General features: G+C 45.9%; 1 protein-coding gene and 1 long non-coding RNA gene across 4 annotated transcripts; both read right to left on the bottom strand.

The window, feature by feature from the left end:
- Nucleotides 1-520, bottom strand: LOC120973161 (uncharacterized). Its single transcript, XR_012202091.1, has 3 exons — nt 421-520; nt 261-308; nt 1-104 (listed from the first exon to the last, which is right to left on the bottom strand). It is a non-coding gene; the product is annotated as an uncharacterized lncRNA (long non-coding RNA).
- Nucleotides 521-2,127: 1,607 nt separating this feature from the next.
- On the bottom strand, nt 2,128-13,406 carry LOC109736233 (uncharacterized). Of its 3 annotated transcripts, none has more exons than XR_002226349.3 (9): nt 13,182-13,406; nt 12,823-12,965; nt 11,385-12,560; nt 9,315-11,006; nt 8,072-9,226; nt 7,575-7,672; nt 7,187-7,276; nt 3,205-3,315; nt 2,128-3,126 (listed from the first exon to the last, which is right to left on the bottom strand). XR_002226349.3 is itself a non-coding variant. In XM_020295440.3 (9 exons), exons 2-9 carry the CDS (start codon nt 12,880-12,882, stop codon nt 2,623-2,625), a joined length of 4,893 nt encoding a protein of 1,630 aa, XP_020151029.1. In that variant the 5' UTR covers nt 12,883-12,965; nt 13,182-13,406; the 3' UTR covers nt 2,128-2,622. The 3 variants fall into 3 exon arrangements, 2 of the variants coding, with proteins under 2 accessions (XP_020151029.1, XP_020151030.1); XM_020295440.3 differs by having other exon boundaries at nt 7,575-7,679; XM_020295441.4 differs by having other exon boundaries at nt 7,575-7,679; nt 12,823-12,968; nt 13,182-13,373.
- Nucleotides 13,407-20,104: the final 6,698 nt, after the last annotated feature.

Raw genomic sequence — 20,104 nt, 5'->3', positions numbered from 1 at the left:
ACATAACCCTTGTCCCTAGGCACATCGGCACCCCCTTGGCTTTCCTCATGCTTAGCTCCTGTGTGCGTCCATGTCCACGTCCCTGTCTTTGGGGCGGGGAGAATCTGCCAATGAAAAATACTTTTAGCCAGATCATGCATTGGTCGCTGTGCACACCATTTCTTCATGGCAGTAACACATGTAAGGGTCATGTAGACAGATAACATATCACTACACTTGTGCATTTCTCAAGCTAGGATAAGCCGTTTATTTTAGCATACCTGCTGGATCATGCACATCCACAACCCTGTCCTTGGGGCCAACAGAACCTGCCAATTTAAGAGATTGTTAGCACATCAAGTAATAGTACACACCATTTTGACATGACAGTAACACAGGCAGGTTCCCCAAAAGAGGATAATGCATTTACTTTCAACATACCTGCTGTTACGTCAGCTGGGGGAGGGGCCCTTGATGCAGTGCATGACTTGGCCATGTCCAGCAGGAGCCCTCTGGTGAATCCCGAATACTTAACCTCAGGCTGGTCAAGAACCATTTTGAGACATGGCAGTTTGCCCCTCGAGGGTGTAATGATTGTCCTGAGCACCTCACAGCATGAGCCTGTCACTGGCTCGCCATCGCATTGTTCCTGGACTAGCGATGCAATCAAGACTGCATCGCAGTTGGTGCTTCCATTCCCAACATGAGGTAACGCCAAGGTCACAAGGAGGAAGAAGAGCCAAACTGCCATTCTGCATGGTAATTTACTGTGATGTCAATAAGAAGAAGAAAGATTTCTAATGGGCGTTTGTATTCACTTTTGAGGAAATCGTTACTTCATCATGATATCAGTGTGTTCAGAATCCCCAAAACGGAAGCATATACCAAAATTATCTGGTTGAAACTCAAACGACATTCACAACAATGCACCATGAATCTGACTATGAACACGACCAAGGATGGTCACTTACGGTGTACTTTCTTCTCCACTCCACCGCCGGTGCTTGTCCTCTAATGAAGCTCACTACACTCGCCTCGTACTACCGCTTTCTGAATGTGCATCCCTGCTATTTAAAGGAACACGATATGTAGAACAGTGAGCTGACGTGCGAGCACTACCCTTCATGAATATAGCGCGGACAGAAGGGTGGTTTGGAATTTGGTGCGGGGTAGGAGTAGTTTTGGTAATGCACGGTTTAGGTGCTGCAGTACCAACGCCCGCACCCACTGACTCATGCCAATTGTGACACTGAATCATCAATCATGCGTGCATAGAACTATCACTACTACTGCCAATTGTCCGCAGTCACTGACCATCGACTCATGTCAATTGTTTTTTTCCGCACCCACTGACTCATGTCAATTGTAACACTGAATCATCAATCATCGATCGGCTTTTCTCACGTAATGCTCGTGGGGATGAGCACTGGCCAGCCAATTGGACTGCAAAAAGGCCCGGGTCTCAGATTTTTTTTCTCCTGGAGCAGCACCCTTTAGGACAATTGGGCTAGAAAATATAACGTGCGGTGGAAGCCCAAATAGACAGCACATCCGACGGCTGAGATCGTCTAAATCAAGCGAATGAAAGGCTAGAAATGCTCAAGTCATGAGAGGGTGGGATTAGGCTCAGTTTTAATGTCCTAAATTGCTGGCTCGGGCGAACCAACATATTGTTGGATGGTTAGAGAGACAATGGTATCCCCAGACCATCAGAGTTCAAGTCCTGATGCTCACATAATTATTGAATATTTCAGAATTTCCGGCTTTCCGGCGACGAGCTTTCAGTGGGAGGATGGGTGGGGATGGCTGCCGGAGCCTGGTCGCACGGACGGCGCAGCAGCCGGCTGTAGAGCGGAGAAAGCTGGTACATAAGGTTAAGGTAACCACAAGCCTTGATGGCTACTGACATGGAAATCGATGTATTTTGTTGTAATTCCACCTTAGGAAATAACAAGGGGTGCCTTAAGAGCCACAAGGTAACCCGAAGGCTTGGCTAGTGATCGATACATGTTGCTGTACTTCCTCCTAAGATAGAGCCTTGGTTGTTTTGTAATAGAAACTTATTGATTATCAACATACGCATCTCTAAATAATGTTTGAAAAAGGATAACAGCTTTGTCTGGTTTGTACCATGCTTTGAACTGAAGCTCACCCAAAATAGTATATGTGATGTATTTCTTCCCTGTGTGCATGTGTTGGTGCCAGAGTTTGACATTACAGTTCACAGCTTGTTTCTATACAATTCTTTTGGACAAGGAACAGAGGCTAATTTGAGGAATGCATAACGCCGCATCGCAAACTTATTCTCTACAATCACATCTTTAGCCCCCGGGATTTAGTCAAAAAATAACAGGTAGGGTAACCTGGAACCAGCCTGCTGGATATGTCACTGCCTCCCTCATGGTACACTAGTCAGACGCACCATCGCCTCAAAAACCCGAACTCGGCAGGCAGCTTCTTGTGAAGGTCCAGTCAGCTTGTGCAAAAAAACGAATTCGGGAGCCTCTTCTAAAGGTCTTGGTCAGCTTGTGCAAAAACCCGAATTCTGTAGCCTCTGGTAAAGGTCTGGTCAGCTTGTGCAAAAACCCGAATTCTGTAGCCTCTGGTAAAGGTCTGGTCAGCTTGTGCTATTCAGCGTTTTCGCTATGCACCGCCGCAGAAGAACTCTTCTGCTTTGTCAAAGAAGAAAGCCGGGATTTTCCTATGCAACATAAAAGCAGATGAAGCTTCTCCGGCCCTTTGCTTCAAGGGCCCCCCATCATCACCAGCTCGTGCTCCTCTGCCATCCTTTTGATTCTTGTTTCTGTTTAACTTGACGGGCCCTGAAACGCCTTTTCCTAACACTGGCCGCACGCCTTTGCGGCTTGACCGTATCGACATGTCAGATAGTGAGTTTCTGATGTCCGGCAAGATATGAGTGCTGTCACCGGAATTATTGGCTCCAGAACCATCCGCGGCGACGGAATCTGAAGTTGCCAGTACTGACGCTCTGCAGGACCTAAGCAAAGTACTGATCATATCTGAGCTTATTTCTTGAAGTACCACACTTCTGTTCTGATCACAGCCGTAGCAGACGGCAATGAGAGCAGTAGTCAAGATGGGCATCAACTCTGGATCGCTGAAGAAAGCAAAAGGCAGGTCGCACACCTGTTTCTCAACTCGTCAGAATCGCCCAACATCCTCCAGAAATTAAGAAAAACATGGCTACATAAAATAACTGTTTACCTTATGAAGTATTGTGGGGCTCTTACCCCATCGAAGAACTGCTTGATTCCCGGGATGGAACAAAGAGAAGTAGCCAAGAAGCAGTATCGATTCTAGAAGCAGTAAACCGACCTGAAAAAGGAGCACACACCTATTATCCAAAAATGTTTGCCAAAGAATTGTTTCCTTGCATCACTGTGGTATAAAGTTAGCACTGGTCCCTTGCACTGGGTAACCAGAAGAAAGAAAAGAAAAAAGGAGCGATTGTAACACATAAATGTTCCTTTTAAAATAATAAGTATAAATTATCATAGCTGACCATCGAATGGAACTATCACTGTCAGTGCCAGAAATTTGCCTCATGCCCATATCGGTCTTTGTAGAATGGTTAGAAATGACAACATCAACCTCGCCTATGTGGTCTCAACATAGCCGGTCCCAAGCCTGGGTAAAGGAGGGTTGTCATAGGCTTGGCGAGCCAACGTCAAAACTCAGCCGCTCTTATAGAGATGAAACTCAGAAGAACATCGTTGGGGCGTAACCCTCTTAGTGACGCGCCATACCAGAACCCAGGTGTGGTGTTAAGTGGGCAAGGGCCGGGCCGTCACCCCCTTGGTGGCGTGTCGTATCTTGATCTGGATATGGTGATAAGTGAGCAAGGATTGGGTCATCGCATTCTTAGTGGCGCGCTAGATCGACGCCCGGGTGTAGTGAAAATGAACAAGGTCTTCGCATTTGGCGCGACGAGTGCCAAGGGTAAGGAAGCTAGCCGAGCCTAATATGATCTGCTTAGCTTAGGTAACTGGAACGTAGGGTCCCTGACAGGTCAGTTACGGGAGCTAGTTGATACAGCGGTGAGGAGAGGTGTTGATATCCTATGCGTCCAAGAAACCAAATGGAGGGGGCAGAAGGTGAAGGAGGTGGAGGATACTGGCTTCAAGTTGTGGTACACGGGGAGAACTACAAAGAAATGGAGTAGGCATCTTGATCAACAAGAGCCTCAAGTATGGTGTGGTAGACGTCAAGAGGCAAGGGCACCAGACTATCATGGTCAAGCTGGTAGTTGGGGGTTTAGTTCTCAGTATTATCAAGGCGTAAACACCGTAGGCCACAATGAGTGCACCAAGAGGGAGTTCTGGGAAGGCCTCGAGAAAATGGTTAGGAGTGTACCTATTGGCGAGAAGCTCTTCATAGAAGGAGACCTCAATGGCCACATGGGTACATCAAATACAGGTTTTGAAGAGGTGCATGGGGTTTTTGGCTATGGTATCAGGAATCAAGATGGAGAAGATGTCTTAAGCTTCGCTCTAGCCTGCGATATGATTGTAGCTAACACCCTCTTTAAAAAGAGAGAATCCCATCTAATGAGTTTTAGTAGTGGTCAACACTCTAGCTAGCCAGATTGATTTCGTTCTCTCGAGAAGAGAAGACGGGCGTGCTTGCCTAGATTGTAAGGTCATAACCGAAGAGAGTGTTGACAATCAACACAAGCTTGTGGTGGCTGACTTCCGCTTTCGGCTTCGTGTCCAGCGGGATAGGCGCGCCAAAGTCGCTAGAACGAAGTGGTGGAAACTCAGGAGGGGGGAGGCTCGGGCTTTCAAGGAGAGGGTTATTAAGGAGGGCCCTTGGGAGGAAGGAGGTGATGTGATGCAAACAATATGTGGATGAAGATGGCGACTTGCAGTCGTAAGGTGGCTTCAGAGGAGTTTGGGTGATGAGGGTAAGTACAAACGGAGCTAAAGATACCTGATGGTGGAACGATGATGTCCAGAAGGCTATTAAGTAGAAGAAAGATGGTTTCAGATGCGTACACCTAGACATGAGTGCAGACAGCATTGAGAAGTGCAAGGTGGCAAAGGCCACAAAACAAGCGGTGAGTGAAGCAAGGGGTCGGGCGTATGAGGACCTCTACCAGCACTTAGATACGAAGGAAGGCGAAAGGACATCTATAAGATGGCCAAGACCCGAGAGAGTAAGACGAGGGATGTCAACCAAGTCAAATGCATCAAGGACAGAGCATATCAGCTCCTGGTGAAGGACGGGGAGATCAAGCATAGATGGCGGGAGTACTTCGACAAGCTGTTATGGAGAGAATGAGAGCTCTACCATTGAGCTGGACGACTCCTTTGATGATACCAGCAAGCGCTTTGTGCGACGAATCCAGGAGTCTGAGGTCAAGGAGGCTTTAAAAAGGATGAAAGGAGGCAAGGCAATGGGTCCTGATTGTATCCCCATTGTGGTGTGGAGAGGCCTCGGAGACATAGCGCTAGTATGGCTAACTAAGCTTTTCAACCTCATTTTTCGGGCAAACAAGATACCAAAAGAATGGAGGCGGAGTATATTACTATCAATATTCAAGAACAAGGGGGTGTTCAAAGTTGTATTAATTACCGTGGAATTAAGCTGATGAGCCATACACCGAAGCTATGGGAGAGAGTCATTGAGCACCGCTTAAGAAGAATGACAAGCGGGACCAAAAGTCAGTTTGGTTCCATGCCTGGGAGGTCGACCATGAAAGCCATTTTCTTGGTACGGCAACTTATGGAGAGATACAGGGAGCAAAAGGACCTGCATATGGTGTCCATTGACTTGGAGAAGGCCTACGATAAGATACCATGGTATGTCATATGGTGGGCCTTGGAGAAAAAGAAAGTCCCAACAAAGTACATTGCCCTCATCAAGGACATGTACGATAATGTTGTGACAAGTGTTTGTACAAGTGATGGCAACATGACGACTTTCCGATTGAAATAGGACTGCACCAAGGGTCAGCTTTGAGCCCTTATCTTTTTTCCTTTGGTGATGGATGGGGTCACAAGGGATATATACAAGGAGATATCCCATGGTGTATGCTCTTTGCGGATGATGTAGTGCTAGTCGATAATAGTCTAGAATCGGAAGGTTTTAGGCTTAGTAGAACTAAAACTGAGTACATGAGGTGCGGTTTCAGAACTACTAGGCACGATAAGGTTAGCCTTGATGGACAGGTGGTACCTTAGACGGACACCTTTCAATATTTGGGGTCAATGCTACAGAAGGATGGTGATCTCAATGAAGATATGAGCCATCGAATCAAAGCCGAATGGATGAAGTGGCATCAAGCTTCTGCCGTTCTCTGTGGCAAGAGAGTGCCACAAAAGTTAAAAGGCAGGTTCTAAGGACGGAGATCCGACCCGCAATGTTGTATGGCGCTGAGTGTTGGCCGACTAAAAGGCGACATGTTCAACAGTTGGGTGTAGCGGATGACATACGTGATATAGTTGGGGTAGCACCGACTGAAGAGAAGCTTGTCCAACATCGCCTGAGATGGTTTGGGCATATACAACACAGGCCTCCAGAAGCTCTGGTGCATAGCGGACGGTTAAAGCGTGCTGAAAATGTCAAGAGAGGTCGGGGTAGACCCAACTTGGCATGGAGGAGTCCGTTAAGAGAGATCTGGAGGACTGGAATATCACCGAAGAACTATCCATGGACAGGGGTGTGTGGAAGGTAGCTAGCTATCCACATGCCAGAAGCCCAGAACCATGAGTTTGTTTCAAGATCTTACGAGTTTCAGCTCTAGCCCACCCCAGCTTGTTTGGGACTAAAGGCTTTGTTGTTAGAAATGACAGCATCCCAACAATACTTAAAAGAGTGCACAAATATCAGAATCCACTTTATTTTTCTACCCATTGGGAATAGCGGTCGCAACTTTATTATTCTAGTGACAAAGCGATCACAGCCTAATCAGTACAAGACAAATAATAATGAACTCCAGATGTATTACTTGCTACCATTGGCCAACGAAGAAATTATTTAAAAATTGAAAAAACTTGAAACCTGAAAGTAATTACTACAATACTTGAGTGAAACATTCTACTTCAACACAAAGCACTACTTCAAAAGCGACATAGATATGGCCCTCCAGGGACGGACATCCGAGAGAAAAAACCATAGATATATCACACAAACTACTGAGAATACATGGAAAATTTGCTTGTAAATGCAATAGCCTACAGTTTACCTGATCATTTGGTACTCTCCATTTATTTATGCAATGATTCAGCAGAAAACTGATCAAATGAAAGAATTCCATCTTCAGATCTGATCTAGCCTGAAAAGAGTTCATAACCAGTAAGCATACACCATAGGTGGAGAAACAGATCATTAAGATCTTCAGTACTCCCATATTAAAATGTTGCCAGTTTGCCAATAGCAAATTTGCATGAGATCTTTAAGAATGACTAGTTGTCTGCTGGCACTATAAATAGTTTAAGATTCTTTTTTTGTGTGTCTTCCTAGGCTATATTTTGCAGTTCAGAAATTCATCTATTCAGCGTCAAACGATGCATGAAAACCAACAAACAAGAAGCCAATAACAATAATACCCAGCCTTGGATACAACTGCTTACCAGCATACACTGCAGAAGAGTGATATCCAAACATGCCACATTGTTCAAAACTTTCAATACACCAGTGGCTACTTCTTCAAAATTTGATGGAAGAATCGCTGAAGCCTGAAAATTTTAGCTATCATTTTCTAGCAAGAAGAAAACTACAATAAATCAATGCAATAATATCTAAATTGCCTGCTAGCTACCCACAAAATTATATCTATATGATGTCAAACGGTCAATTTTTCTCGTTATATGTTACTAAACTCTTTAAGAACAATAATATGCCAGTGAAAGAAAATTTATGGGCAATACTCTTTTTGGTCAAGAAACAAAAATGGGTACTACTTTGAAGCTGAGAAAATTAGTGCTATATATCAAAATGCATGAGTTCTACAAATATCCCAGTGCAATCTTGTAAAGCAACTCTTAAGGTCTACAGCGCAATTGAGTTTGGAGATAAAACAACTTTTCTCAATAAAGCATTGCACCTTAAAACAAGCAGAAACACAAACCTGGTCGGATGACGATCTGTTGTTTGCCTGCAGCAACACAGCTGTCAACAGTGAAGGCAGACTAACCAGGCCTGTCTCAGCCATGGCAGAAAGTACAAGCACTGCAGGTTGTTTCAGGTTTATTTCATTGCCTTTTCCAGGACTGTCATTCATTTCTGTACATACATTATTCATCTTTCTTCCTTCAAGGTGACCATCCACGGTACTATTTTCATTTCTCTGAGTGGAAACTTCAAAATGTTGATCTATTGTATCTCCCAAATTTGACGATTGTATTTCTGACACAGACCCTGAGTTATTCTGGCCAGCAGAGAGGTCTAACAAGCCTTTTCTAGTTTCATCCAGTGATCTTCTATCTCCTAGAGTGGAACCTTCATGTTGTTCGGCGGGCTTGTTTTCTTCAACCACTTCACTAAACCCACAGTCATCACATTTCGAAATATCACACGTGTTAGATGGTAATTTGGCATCTCCAGACTCGTCCGGTGCCATCAGCTGGTTGCCAACTCGTATGTCTAGTGAACTAAGATACTCACATTCGTGAGCTAGATTACCAGCTGGAGTTCTGCATTTGCAGGACTCCCAATCAATGGCAGAAAAGTTCCCTGGTTTGGATGTCAAAACAGTCAGAAGGTTGAGACCAAATAGTATGGATGATGGGAGTGGGGACCCTTCCACCTGGGGCCTGTCATAAAGGGCAAAAAGATCTCGCAGACGGTGAATTGTTTGATAAGCTACAATCAATTCTATCAGACCCTCCTGCATTTTGAGTTGTTCGTCGTCAACATATAAGTGACCAACAATGACGGTTACAGTCCATAAAAAACCATCTAAAACTTCACCAACTGTCTCCATGTTCTCTGTAGTTTTACTTAACGGAAGATTCAAACTTCCAGAGTTTGATGCTGCCACCTTAATGTAATTCTCTAGTGATGCAGATAGCATGGGAATAATCGGAGGTAAAAGATTTTGTACTAGAAAATAAGTCCGATTAGCTGGAAGTGAGAGTAACACTCTAAGCAGGCGCAAAAGGTAAACAGTGACTTCACAAGCTACTGGTCTTGAAGTGTGTGAGGCAAGTAAAGCAGACGCAATGAAATCAAGCAAACCAACTTGTCTAGTAGCATGCAGTTCGAGATCCTTTCCTTCTAAGAACTGTTAAAAAATAAACAGAAAGTGATATCAGTAACCATCTTTGCTATCATGGTATGGCACAATATGTAATGTAATCAATAAGAAGTACCTTCGTCATGTCACCAACAATCAAACCAATACTCGCAGCACCTTCTTTTCTAGCTTGACGATGTCTTTGCAAGTCCTGAAGCCATCTACTTAACTTACCTTTGGCAGCTCCTAGAGCAGCCCTGTGTGCAATTCCTGTGTTTTCACCTATGGCTGGTTCAACAAATTCATGCTTGAGAGCCATTAATCTCTGACGAATCTTCTTAATCTTTCGTTTCATTTGTGTTGCATTGGATGTTTTAACCATAGACTCTGCAGTGCTGGCATTGCCTACTATCTGTGAATCTTCGCCACTATTAGCTGACGTAGAACGGTTTAGGCTATCTTTACTTGGGAAGCGACGCTGAAAAGGTGAAGACTGATCCCTAAAATCCATTGAAGCTCTCTCACGTATTTGTTCAAGGTAAAACTTCCGGCGCTGCTCACTTTCACGGAGCTTTTCAGCTAGTTTTTGTGCTAAAAGTTCAGCTTCCTCTTGTTGTGCTTTAGCTCTTATCTCTTTTCTTCGTTGTTGCTCTGCGCTCTTCGCTTCTCGTGCAGCACTAGATGCTTTGCGCTCCTCTTCTCTTCTGACTATAGCTTCTTCTTTCTTACGCTGTATTTCAGCAAGGCGCTGCATTTTCTCAGCTTCAAGGAACTTTCTTCGTTCCAACACAGCCTCTTCCCTTGCAGTGTCCTCCTTCTGCTTTGTTTTGATCACCTGTAGCTTTTCAGCTCTCCGCATTTCAGAATCATGAAGTTTCTGCCTCAGCAAGAATTTCTTAGTTTCATCGTTCAGTGATGTAATAAAGCGAACCTCACTGACCTTAGTGCTCTCATCACCAGCTCTTTTCGCAACCTGGGCTAGATATGCTTCATGACGAGATTCACCACGTTGATGACGTGCATTCATTACTTCTCGCAGTTTTGAGCTGCGCACAGCCTGCAATTCATTTACACGACTTAACTTTTCAGTGGTACGTTGTAGTCTCTGAACTCTCTCACTTTCCAGTTGACTCCTGATCCGCAAAGCTCGTGCGTGCTTTTCTTCTGCTTCTCTCTTCGTATCGAAAGCACTTCTTTTCTTCTTTTCGGGAGACATTAACTTGTCATGTAGAACACGTCCACGTTCTGTTACTTTTCTGCCAACACCAGGAGAATGAGAGGCACGGGAACTCCGAACAGGAGATTTCAGTACATCTTCCCAGTTTCTTTTTTCCTTCCAGGCATCCATCGATCTCCACTGTGCTGTATTTTGCTTCTCCTTTTCAAGATGGGTCGTACTCCTTTTCACAATATCTATTGACTTTTTGTTCTCTGCCATTACCCTATCCTTAGAAGTGTGTTTAGCTATCTCAGATATTGGTCCTAGTGCCCCTCTTCTACTCCTTGCAGAAAATGAAGGATTACTTTGTGGGAATGATCTACCTGACTTCAATGCCTCCTTACTTTGTCTCTCTTCAGTAACTTCTTTCTCACTACCATCAGAAAGTTTCACCTGACTCTCCACTTTCAAACTGATATTCCCAACTGTTGCTGATGCTGTAGTCAGCTTTGCTGAAATACCTGAAACTTCCCCAGAAGAGCTAGATACAAAGCTCTCTGCTGTTATACCAGCCTGCTTGCGTGCCAGTTCGAACTGAATCCTCTGGAAGGCCTCTAGAGATGAAGACAATATCTCTTGCCTGTGTGGTGAACTTGTCATTCGTCTGACCTGCATACATGATATATCAGAAAATGTCTCTTCAGCCTTCACAACTGTTCATGTTATTCCAACAGCGAAATATATACGAGAAATCTACAGAACACACGGGCCACATTCACCAAGACATCCTATACCACTCTTTTTTAAGGATAAACATATACCACGCTTAACATAACCAACAAGAACTTTTAGCATTGAACGTAGTAGACCTGTGTTCTAGGAGTAGTACCCAATTCATCAGAGTGCTGAAAAACTATCATAAAGAGATAAGAACGCTAAGAAACAACCATATACGCATATTTCAAAGTTCCGCAGACAAAATGAACAGGTGTAATATGAAAATGAACCACACGAAGGTAATCTTGATGGACTGGTGCGAACACAGACCTCCCAAGACAATGCATGAGGTCTTCGATGATCGGCTTTGACAGCCATTGGCATCCCTTCCTTTGGTAAGCTAGGAGACTTCTTGGTGTTATCAAAATGCTCTGCCCTGGACTTTAGTTCTTGAAAATCAGATATAGCTTCGTCAAGAACGAGTATGGATTCATTAATTTGCTCCATGTCACATTCTAATTCACAGAGGAGGTACAGTTCGTCCACAGCTCTATTCAGATTCTCAAAAAGAAAACACCAAAGCCTCTGCCTGAATCTTTCTTTGCTCTCAGCAGTTTCACCTCCAAGATCTACAGAAACCGTTGCGTGGTTAGGAAGTAATGTTTGGCTTTCTATGGGTGCAACCGAGGAAGATGTAACTGGAACTTCAAGATCATTATATGAGGACAGGGAGACAGAGTCAGCTAAGGTAGTTGAACCATTAACAACTACAGGACTATCTTGTATTTCACATATATCCAATGGATTTCTATTACATTCAGTGGGTGTCTCCACTGCATGAATTATGATAGGAGATGTATCAGCATTTCTTATAGAATTCATCTCATCTTCAAGTTCACTTTCACCTTTTAATTCATTTCTGCATTGTGTAGCATCTTCATCATCCATGTACTCTGTAGAAGAGCTATTATCTCTGAAGGCATCTGAGGGTAATGCTAGACCTGTGACTTCATCAAAATTTCCAAACTTGACAGAAGAGTTGGGCAAAACACCTACTGGCTCTGTCTTTGGAGGGTCTTTAACATGATCAGAATGTTCTACAGATTTTGCAAGATCACTTGAACAGTTGGGAGATTCATGAGGCACTGAATGATCTGTGCGATTAATCATGCCAGTTTTGGGAGGATCATTTGTTTCTTCAGCCAACTGCAGTTCTTCACATTCTTTTACTACATGCTCGGAAGCTGAAACACTGAATCCATTCTTCAGGTTACTAGCGCCTACACCAACACATTCCTCACAATGAACTTTAGTTGTTTCTCTGCTATCCAATTCATCAACAGCAAGATTATCATTCGTGCTCTGATGTGGGTGCTGCAGCCTGTCATACCACCTTGAACTGCCACTACTGTAGTTGGCCTGAGACCGTGATGAAGAGTTTGGAGTTTTATGGATGGAACTTCCTGAAGACCTCTGCAGTGTGAATTTCGAGCTGGACCGATGTTTCTGTCAAAACAAATTATAGTGAGTTAACAGCAGCACAGCACCACACAACAGGAGATAAACACACACAACAATGAAAAAAAAGGTCTATTGTGGTGCCATCTTGACAGTCCACAACACAAGGTAATTTTGGAAAAGCCCATAGCCTTGAAGCATCTTACATGAATCAAACTAACATGGTGATATTGAGAAGATATTGTGTACAATTTCAATCATTCTGTGGAATTAAAACCAAACAGAGCAGGTAAGTGAAGGAACCGCTTACCTTTTTCACTTCAAACCACCCTGATCCCAGATCATCCCCATCTACATGATCATTCTCCATAGCGGTGAACCAATCCTCAGTGGATCCTTACGGCATTCCTGCCCTTCAGACATAGATTCCACGGCAAATCATTTACGGCATTCCTGCTTTCCAAATGAAGCCCAGCATTTGGGGGCAAAACAAGCTGATATCAGACCAATCGAATCAAAAGGGCGACCGCGACTGGAGCATCTAGGACAGGAAAGAAGACATGGGACTTTCGGGGGCCGGATCTAGATGGTCTGCACCGCACCGACGCACCCAGAAATTCTGGAGGTCGCTGGGGTTTAACTATTCACCGGATGGCAAAATGCTCCTACCTTGGACACCAACGACGGAAATTGCGAAGGGGTCGACGCACCAGGGGCGAGATGGGGTGGAACGGGAACGGCGATGGCGATGGCGGCGGGGGGCGGGCGTCGGCGGCGACGCTACGGCACGGCGGCACCTCTAGGGCACTGAGACACTTTATTAGACCCGCCTCGGTGACGTGCCGTGTGGTGCTCCGGGTCAGAGAGAGTACTGCTGCTGCTGCACCGGAGAAGATACAGCCGCAGGATGGGAAACAACGGACAGGATGGCACTTGGTGAGTTGGTGTAAAGGGATAATTACGTTTGAGCCCCTAGTTTCCAAGCTTCCTCGGTTTTGACCCTGAAAACTATGTTTTTGCCTTTCCATCACGATTATGTCGGGTCAATGTCGTTTTACAGTGATGGCCGCCATTTTTTGGACACTCACTGCCCTTGGCATGTCCTTACAAGTGGGCCTGCAGTCAAATTAGTAGAAGCCTCACTTTCATTATGTTGCTTTCCATCATCTTCGTTGTTCTCGCCCCTCCATCCCCCCACCCCCTCAAAAAACAACTAACTCTAGGTTCCTTGTAGGAGGTTTTTTGCACCCATCAGGACGCATCACCAGTACGCACTATCTACTCCTTTGGTCGATGACGTGAGAGCATGATGCTTTCGGATATGCGTTCCGTGATAGTGAATATTGATGGATGTCGCGGCAACGAGTAGGGGAGTGCACTGACAACAGAGAACACAAGCATGGAGATTCTGACGGGGTAAGTGTCTTAGATCCGATTAGTTCAATCGGATGTGATCCAATTGGACCACTAAGACTTGGATTAGTCCCCGATGGAATTTGGGCATGGAATCCTAATGGCCAGCGTTGAGAACATCTCGAGACAACTATGTGAGTGAAGGGGGGACATATAAAGGCTTAGATCGTTCCACGACCTAGCAGTCACCACTTCCACGTCCATATTGTGCATTCTGATCTAGCAGTTTGTTGCCCAACGTTCCTCTGTATATATGTGGATACCTTAAGAGTTGTTGCACCTACAACGTTTGGACTAACCATTACTGGGATCCGTGGGGAGCTATTTGAGGGATCCATGAGGAGGGGACGGTAGATGTGCTTCGCCAAACATCCTTCTAATGTAGTGATTGTGCATCTAGTGGTAAGACCTGAACCTGTGATCTCTAACCACAATATGTTCCTGGTTCGTGCAGTCAATTCCCCACCTATTCCAAAAAAATAACCCTAGGTTCCTCGTCATTCACTTTTCACATCCACTAGGACGCATCACCATTATGCACTATCTATTCCTTTCGTCAATGATGTCAAAGGGCGGCGCCACTGGATCTACGTCTTGGGATGGTGGACATCGGTGGATTTCGCGGCAGTGAGAAGGGAAGCACACCGACAACGAAGAACACAAGCATGGAGAATCCGACAGGGTAAGTGTCGTCGAATTGTCACGGCAGATGTCCTCGTGCAAGGACTTAGTCGTGGAGCCATCGCAGCTAGGAAGCTTAAAGGGGTTAAACGGGACAAGGAACACAAGGGTTATACTGGTTCGGCCCCTTACGGTGAAGGTAAAAGCCTACGTCCAGTTGAGGTGGTATTACTTAGGGTTTCGATGACCAGGGAGCTTAATCGCTATGCCCGGCTCTCGATCTGTTGTCTCCCGTCCTGAACCGCCGCCGGGTCGTCCCTTTATATAGAGAGGTTGACGCCCCGCGGCTCTCAGAGTCCCGGCCGGCTTATAAAAGTATCCGGCTCGGACTCTTAACTACTCTTGCCTTATACTACAAGTCTTGTCATAACGGCGGTTTATCACTACGGGCCTTAAGCCGCCTCCGGGTCTTAAGCCCACTATTGATCCGCCATCCTCTAGCCTGGTACTGGGCTTCACGTGATGATCATTATAACGTAACACGGCCCCTCCTGGGCGGGTGACTATAATGGTTATATCCTCAACATTAGGCCCCAGATTGATTTGAACCGGTTCATGTCAATCTTCAATCCCTTTAAGAGAAAATCGTCCGGCTTCTGCTTGTGTGAAGGTTATAACCCGCCATGACGTCATCTTTTGGATTCCTGGTAACCCGCCATGACGTCATCTTCCATTAAACTCATTTTTTATTCTGTCATATCCCAACGGATCTTATCTTTAATGACCATCCCGAAAATCGAGGCGTTTCTGTGGCGAGATAATCGCGTCTTGGCCTCCTCGTTTCTCGCGCCCATTTATCAGCCGTCCCTTATAAATAGGCCCGGCCCATAAGCCTTCGCCACTCTTCTCCTCCATCGTCTTCCTCCTCTGACGCTCCAGAGCCCGAGCTCCGCCGCCGTCGCCGCGCCCCTGGTCTTCGTCAACCTCGTCCGCTGCATCACCCTGAACCGGTCCAGAGAAACGGCGGCAACCTCCGCATCTCATCAGCGCCGGTAAGTCCTCGCCACTCCATACAGTAGATTCGCATTAGGGTTCTGTCGTTCTTCCCCTGTTCTTCGTAGTTCATCTCGAGTTCTTCACAGTTCTTCCACCACGACCCCTTTTGATCCGGGAAACAGGGTAGAACTCCTGCGGTAGTGGTTTCGCACTCATTTTTATGCTAGTAGATCCCTTTTGTCCGCAGAAAGACCTCGTTCTGAGCTCATGAAATTCTCTGTATCAGCTTTCTAGGTCTAGAAATTTTTCCTTTCTGGACGATTGTTTGATCCAATATAATCCCTGCAACCTGTGAAACCTGTTTGTACAACACTTAGACAAAAACCTGCATCTGTTAACCATGTCGGCTCATATCTCCGGCTTAAAAGAGGCCATGCGCTGTGAAATTTCCGGCTTATTCATGATAGAGTTTTAAACAACTTGAATTACTTATGATATCCACAGCGGCTTAGATAACCCGACACACTTAGCCATATATCATTAGGCCCCTTTCATAAGCCGCCATCTTGAATACTGAACTGAAATCTTCCTCCGGCTTATATTTGAACCGGACATTTTCTTTTGTCATAGGCTTTCGTCTTTCACAATGCCGCCCAAGGCTCCCAAGGCACCCATTACGTGCAACTGGGTGAGATCCAACGTTACTGATGATACCTTAGATGATTTCGTGAAGACGGGTTACCTGCCTAAGAAGGAGGTCATGTCCTATCGTGCCCCTAACCCGTCCGAAGAAAGACCTCAACCCAGAGACGGGGAGGTTGTTATATTTGCTGATCACATGAGCCGGGGCTTTGCTCCTCCTGGCTCAAAATTCTTCAGAGATGTTCTGAACTTTTTCGATCTGCGACCTCAAGACATCGGACCCAATTCCGTGTCGAATATTTGTAACTTTCAAGTATTCTGTGAGGTATATCTCGGAGAAGAGCCCAGCCTACTGCTCTTTAGGGAGCTGTTTTATCTGAACCGCCAGAACGAGTGTGCCAACGGGCCTAGCTGGAACTTGGCGGAATTTCAATCCAACGACGGAGAGATTGCCTCTTTCCTTATGCTGAGCCGCCAAGCCACCCAAAGGACTGGAAGCAGACATGGTTCTACTGCCAGGATACTTCTCCGGCTGATGAAAACCCCCTGCCCGACTTTCGCGCCCTGCGTCTGGAGTCAAATCACCCCCTGCCAGACAAATTATCTCAAGCTGAGCGACAACCGCTTATCCCCACCATCAACAAGATTAAGGCTCTTCTGAGAAACGGCCTTAACGGTGTTGATCTGGTCCGGGTCTGGATTGCTTGGCGGGTGATCCCTCTAAGCCGCCGCCCCGGCTTAATGTGTGATTACACCGGCCGGAAGGATGATCCTCTTCGGCACAGCCCCAACGACTTACCTGAAGACGTCATTGATGACATGACCAAATCCCTTCTGAACGAGAGCTTAGCAGATTGCGGGAGGACCGGCTTAAGTCCATTCTGCAAAGCTAATCCGGCTCCGGCGGTAAGCTACTGATCTGAGCACTTTACCTTTCATTTTAACAATTTTCGTCTTTAACTTCAAGAAACCTTTGTTGTATTTTTCAGGCTAATGATAAGTTCTGGAAGGTCAGGTATGACCATGAGGCTGCTAAAAAAGCCAGGAAGGCTAAAAAGGCCGCCAGAGGAGCCGCTCCCCGCAAGAAGGGGAGTAAGCCTAGCGCCTCAGAGCTGCTTCAGCTGGATGACTCCTCCGAGTCAGAGGTAACCCTTCATTCTTACGCTCTTCTCTTGTTTTTTGTTTGTTCTTAACCACCTTATTGACATTGATTATCAGCAGGAGGACACCGGAGCGAGTAACCCGGTGATTGAAGAGGTAACTATACTTTCCTCCGACTCGGACCCCTTGCCAAGGCTGAAAGTCCGAAGAGTAACCCGGAAAGTAAGATTTTCCCATCCTTTAGCTTATCAAGATCCTCAATTTCTTTTGAAGCGACAGATTCATGAGAGCCGGAGGCAAACCCGGGCCAGCAAGGATGCAGACCTCTCCTCCGGCTTACCCGAAGCATCAAGGAAGCGCCGGACCGAGGTTATCTCCAACTTATATCCTTTTCATCCTTTGGCGGGCATCACTCGCCAACCACTCAATTCTTCTGATTCAAACTATCAGGACACTTCACCTTCCTCCGGTGACTCCATGCAATCTAACTTGCCGGCTTTCAAGACTGCACCCGGGTAATGATAATCATCTTATTTTGTGCTTATCTTACTAATGTTTTTGCACTAACCTTTTGACTTTCAGCGCACAAGCAAAACTCAGCAAGAGGGCAAAGAAAAATCACCCGGTCGAAGAACCGGTCTTGACTGAACCCGACGCCTCTGCTTCTGAGCCTCCGTCTGCACCAGCTCCAGAAACCACCGCTCCAACTGAACAACAAGCCATGGAGAGTTCTGACAACTCGGAGATCCCCAGCTCAGCTCAACCGGCCGATGACCCGGATGTGGTGATTACCCGGACCGAATATGTTGAGCCGGGAAGACCCACTGTGCTGGCCAGATGCTCTGCTAAAGAAGAACTGTTGGAGCGCCGCAGGGCCAGACTGGATATCACTGACTATGCTAACTTGAGCATTGGAGACATTGTTTCTGGTTATATTGGTCAAGTGCACAACAGCCGGGACCTGGAGATTGACATGGTGAAGCAGATACAGCAAAAATCTGAGGTACAACTCTCTTGCTTACTCCATAGTCATCCTTACCATGCTAGCCCCCAAGTCTATTACTTATGATAGAATATGTTGTAGACTTAACTTCCGGCTTACCTTCATGAACCGGCACTTATAAATAGAATCTTTCAGCATACATTAGCCCCCAAGTGCCAAGTGTCTTTGCTTGCAAAGTGCTTGGGACTTTAATGTTGCATGATAATCACTCAAACTGTAACCCGGTACAGGCTGCCTGCAAGAAATTTGAATCGGAAATCTCTGAGCTGAAGAACCGCCTGAAGACTCAGGAAACTGAGACCCGGAAGGCCAATGCCAAGTTTGAGTTCAGTGTTGCTGCACAAGAAAAACTGAAGAAAAAATTTGAAACAGAAAGAAAAATTTGGGCCGACGAGAAGACTGCCTTGCTCAGCCGGGCCGAACAAGCAGAGGCTGCCCTTACTGAAAGAACCGCCGAACTCTCCGGCTTAAAACACCATGTGTCACAGATGGTCTCCGCAATCTTCGGTAAGTTATTCTGTAAGCTTTTAACAAGTTTACATTCTTCATGTTTCATAAGTCCCACCGTTGCCATCAGCTCACCTGACGTTAGTATGCAGGTCCCAGAAGCTCCAATCTTAACCAGAACGTGCTGACCAAGCTGAAGGCTGTTTACACCTTGGTGGAGCAACTCTACACCGGGTCACAACGTGCTTTAGCCATTGTGGCTCTGTCCAATGAGGTTCCCACTCACCTGGCAAACGTACTCAGGCAGCTTGCCGTTCTTCCTCAGCGCTTCCAAGAGCTGAGACGGACTTCTGCAAGAGCCGGAGCTACAGCTGCTCTGAGCTGGGCCAAGGCGTTTCTCCCGGAACTAGACCCGGCCGACATCGCTCTTGGATACCCCAGCCTGAAGGAAGACGGTACCCCCTTTGACCAAAAAGACTTCGCCGCCTGTGTGAAGAGCGTGCGCCCGGTGGCTACCTTGATCGGGAATGATACAGACATTACCAAGTATCAGCCGGGCTATGACGCGGAAAATCAGAGGATCCCAACTCCACGCTATGAAGCAAACAACCTGATCCCTCCGACTCGTAAGCATACCTTCGCCCCAGAAGTTGACCCGGCCAGGTTAATTGATGATGAGGCTCAATTCGAAGCTTTGAGCGGCATTGACTGGAAATCATCAACCTTCCAGGTCATGGAAACAGCCGGAGGAGCGGAGAGGGATGAGCCGGGAGCCTCAACCCAACGAGCACCTTGATTTCTTAGGCGGCTCATTGTTATACCTTAAAAACAATGCCTCACCTTTTGGACTCGGGGAGTCCTGTAATAGAGTAGGACAAACACTTAATTTTGTCATGCCATCGTGCACGTGCAGAGTGCTTAACTCCGTTGAAGCTGCTCCTTTATATTCCTCCGGGTTATGTTCGATCATCTACTTTCCTTAAGTTAAAAAGTTGTCTTTAATTGTCCTGCATAGAAAACAAATCACAAGTCTCTGGGCGCTTACCGCACTGAGAGTCATATACTTTACGTATAACCCGGAATATGAACCAAAGTCACCAAAGACCGGCCCTCAATTATATCCTTGAGGTAACCATAATAGCATACTTACAAGCCTTCAAGTATACTTCCGGTTTATGTAACCCGAATAATGAGGTTGAGAACTCAACTCCGGTTCACCAGCATCGATAATGCTTATTGTGTGCTATCAACATTGTTAATCAAAGTTAAGCTGGCAGAGTAAGAACCGCCCTTGCACACTGTTGATATGATCAAAACAACTTGTTGCAAACCAAAAGATCAAAACTTAGGGGCTTCTGATTCGAATACG

This window comes from Aegilops tauschii, chromosome 2, assembly GCF_002575655.3.
Source record: "Aegilops tauschii subsp. strangulata cultivar AL8/78 chromosome 2, Aet v6.0, whole genome shotgun sequence".
Classification (NCBI taxonomy): domain Eukaryota; kingdom Viridiplantae; phylum Streptophyta; class Magnoliopsida; order Poales; family Poaceae; genus Aegilops; species Aegilops tauschii.
This window is presented reverse-complemented; position numbering and strand designations above follow the sequence as displayed.

Coding starts and splice junctions, on each gene's coding strand:
- LOC109736233 (XM_020295440.3), bottom strand. CDS start 12,882: ATGGAGAATGATCATGTAGATGGGGATGATCTGGGATCAGGGTGGTTT. Junction 9,227..9,314: donor TTGTTGGTGACATGACGAAG/GTACTTCTTATT, acceptor ATTTTTTAACAG/TTCTTAGAAGGAAAGGATCT. Junction 7,277..7,574: donor CTCTTCTGCAGTGTATGCTG/GTAAGCAGTTGT, acceptor AACTCTTTTCAG/GCTAGATCAGATCTGAAGAT.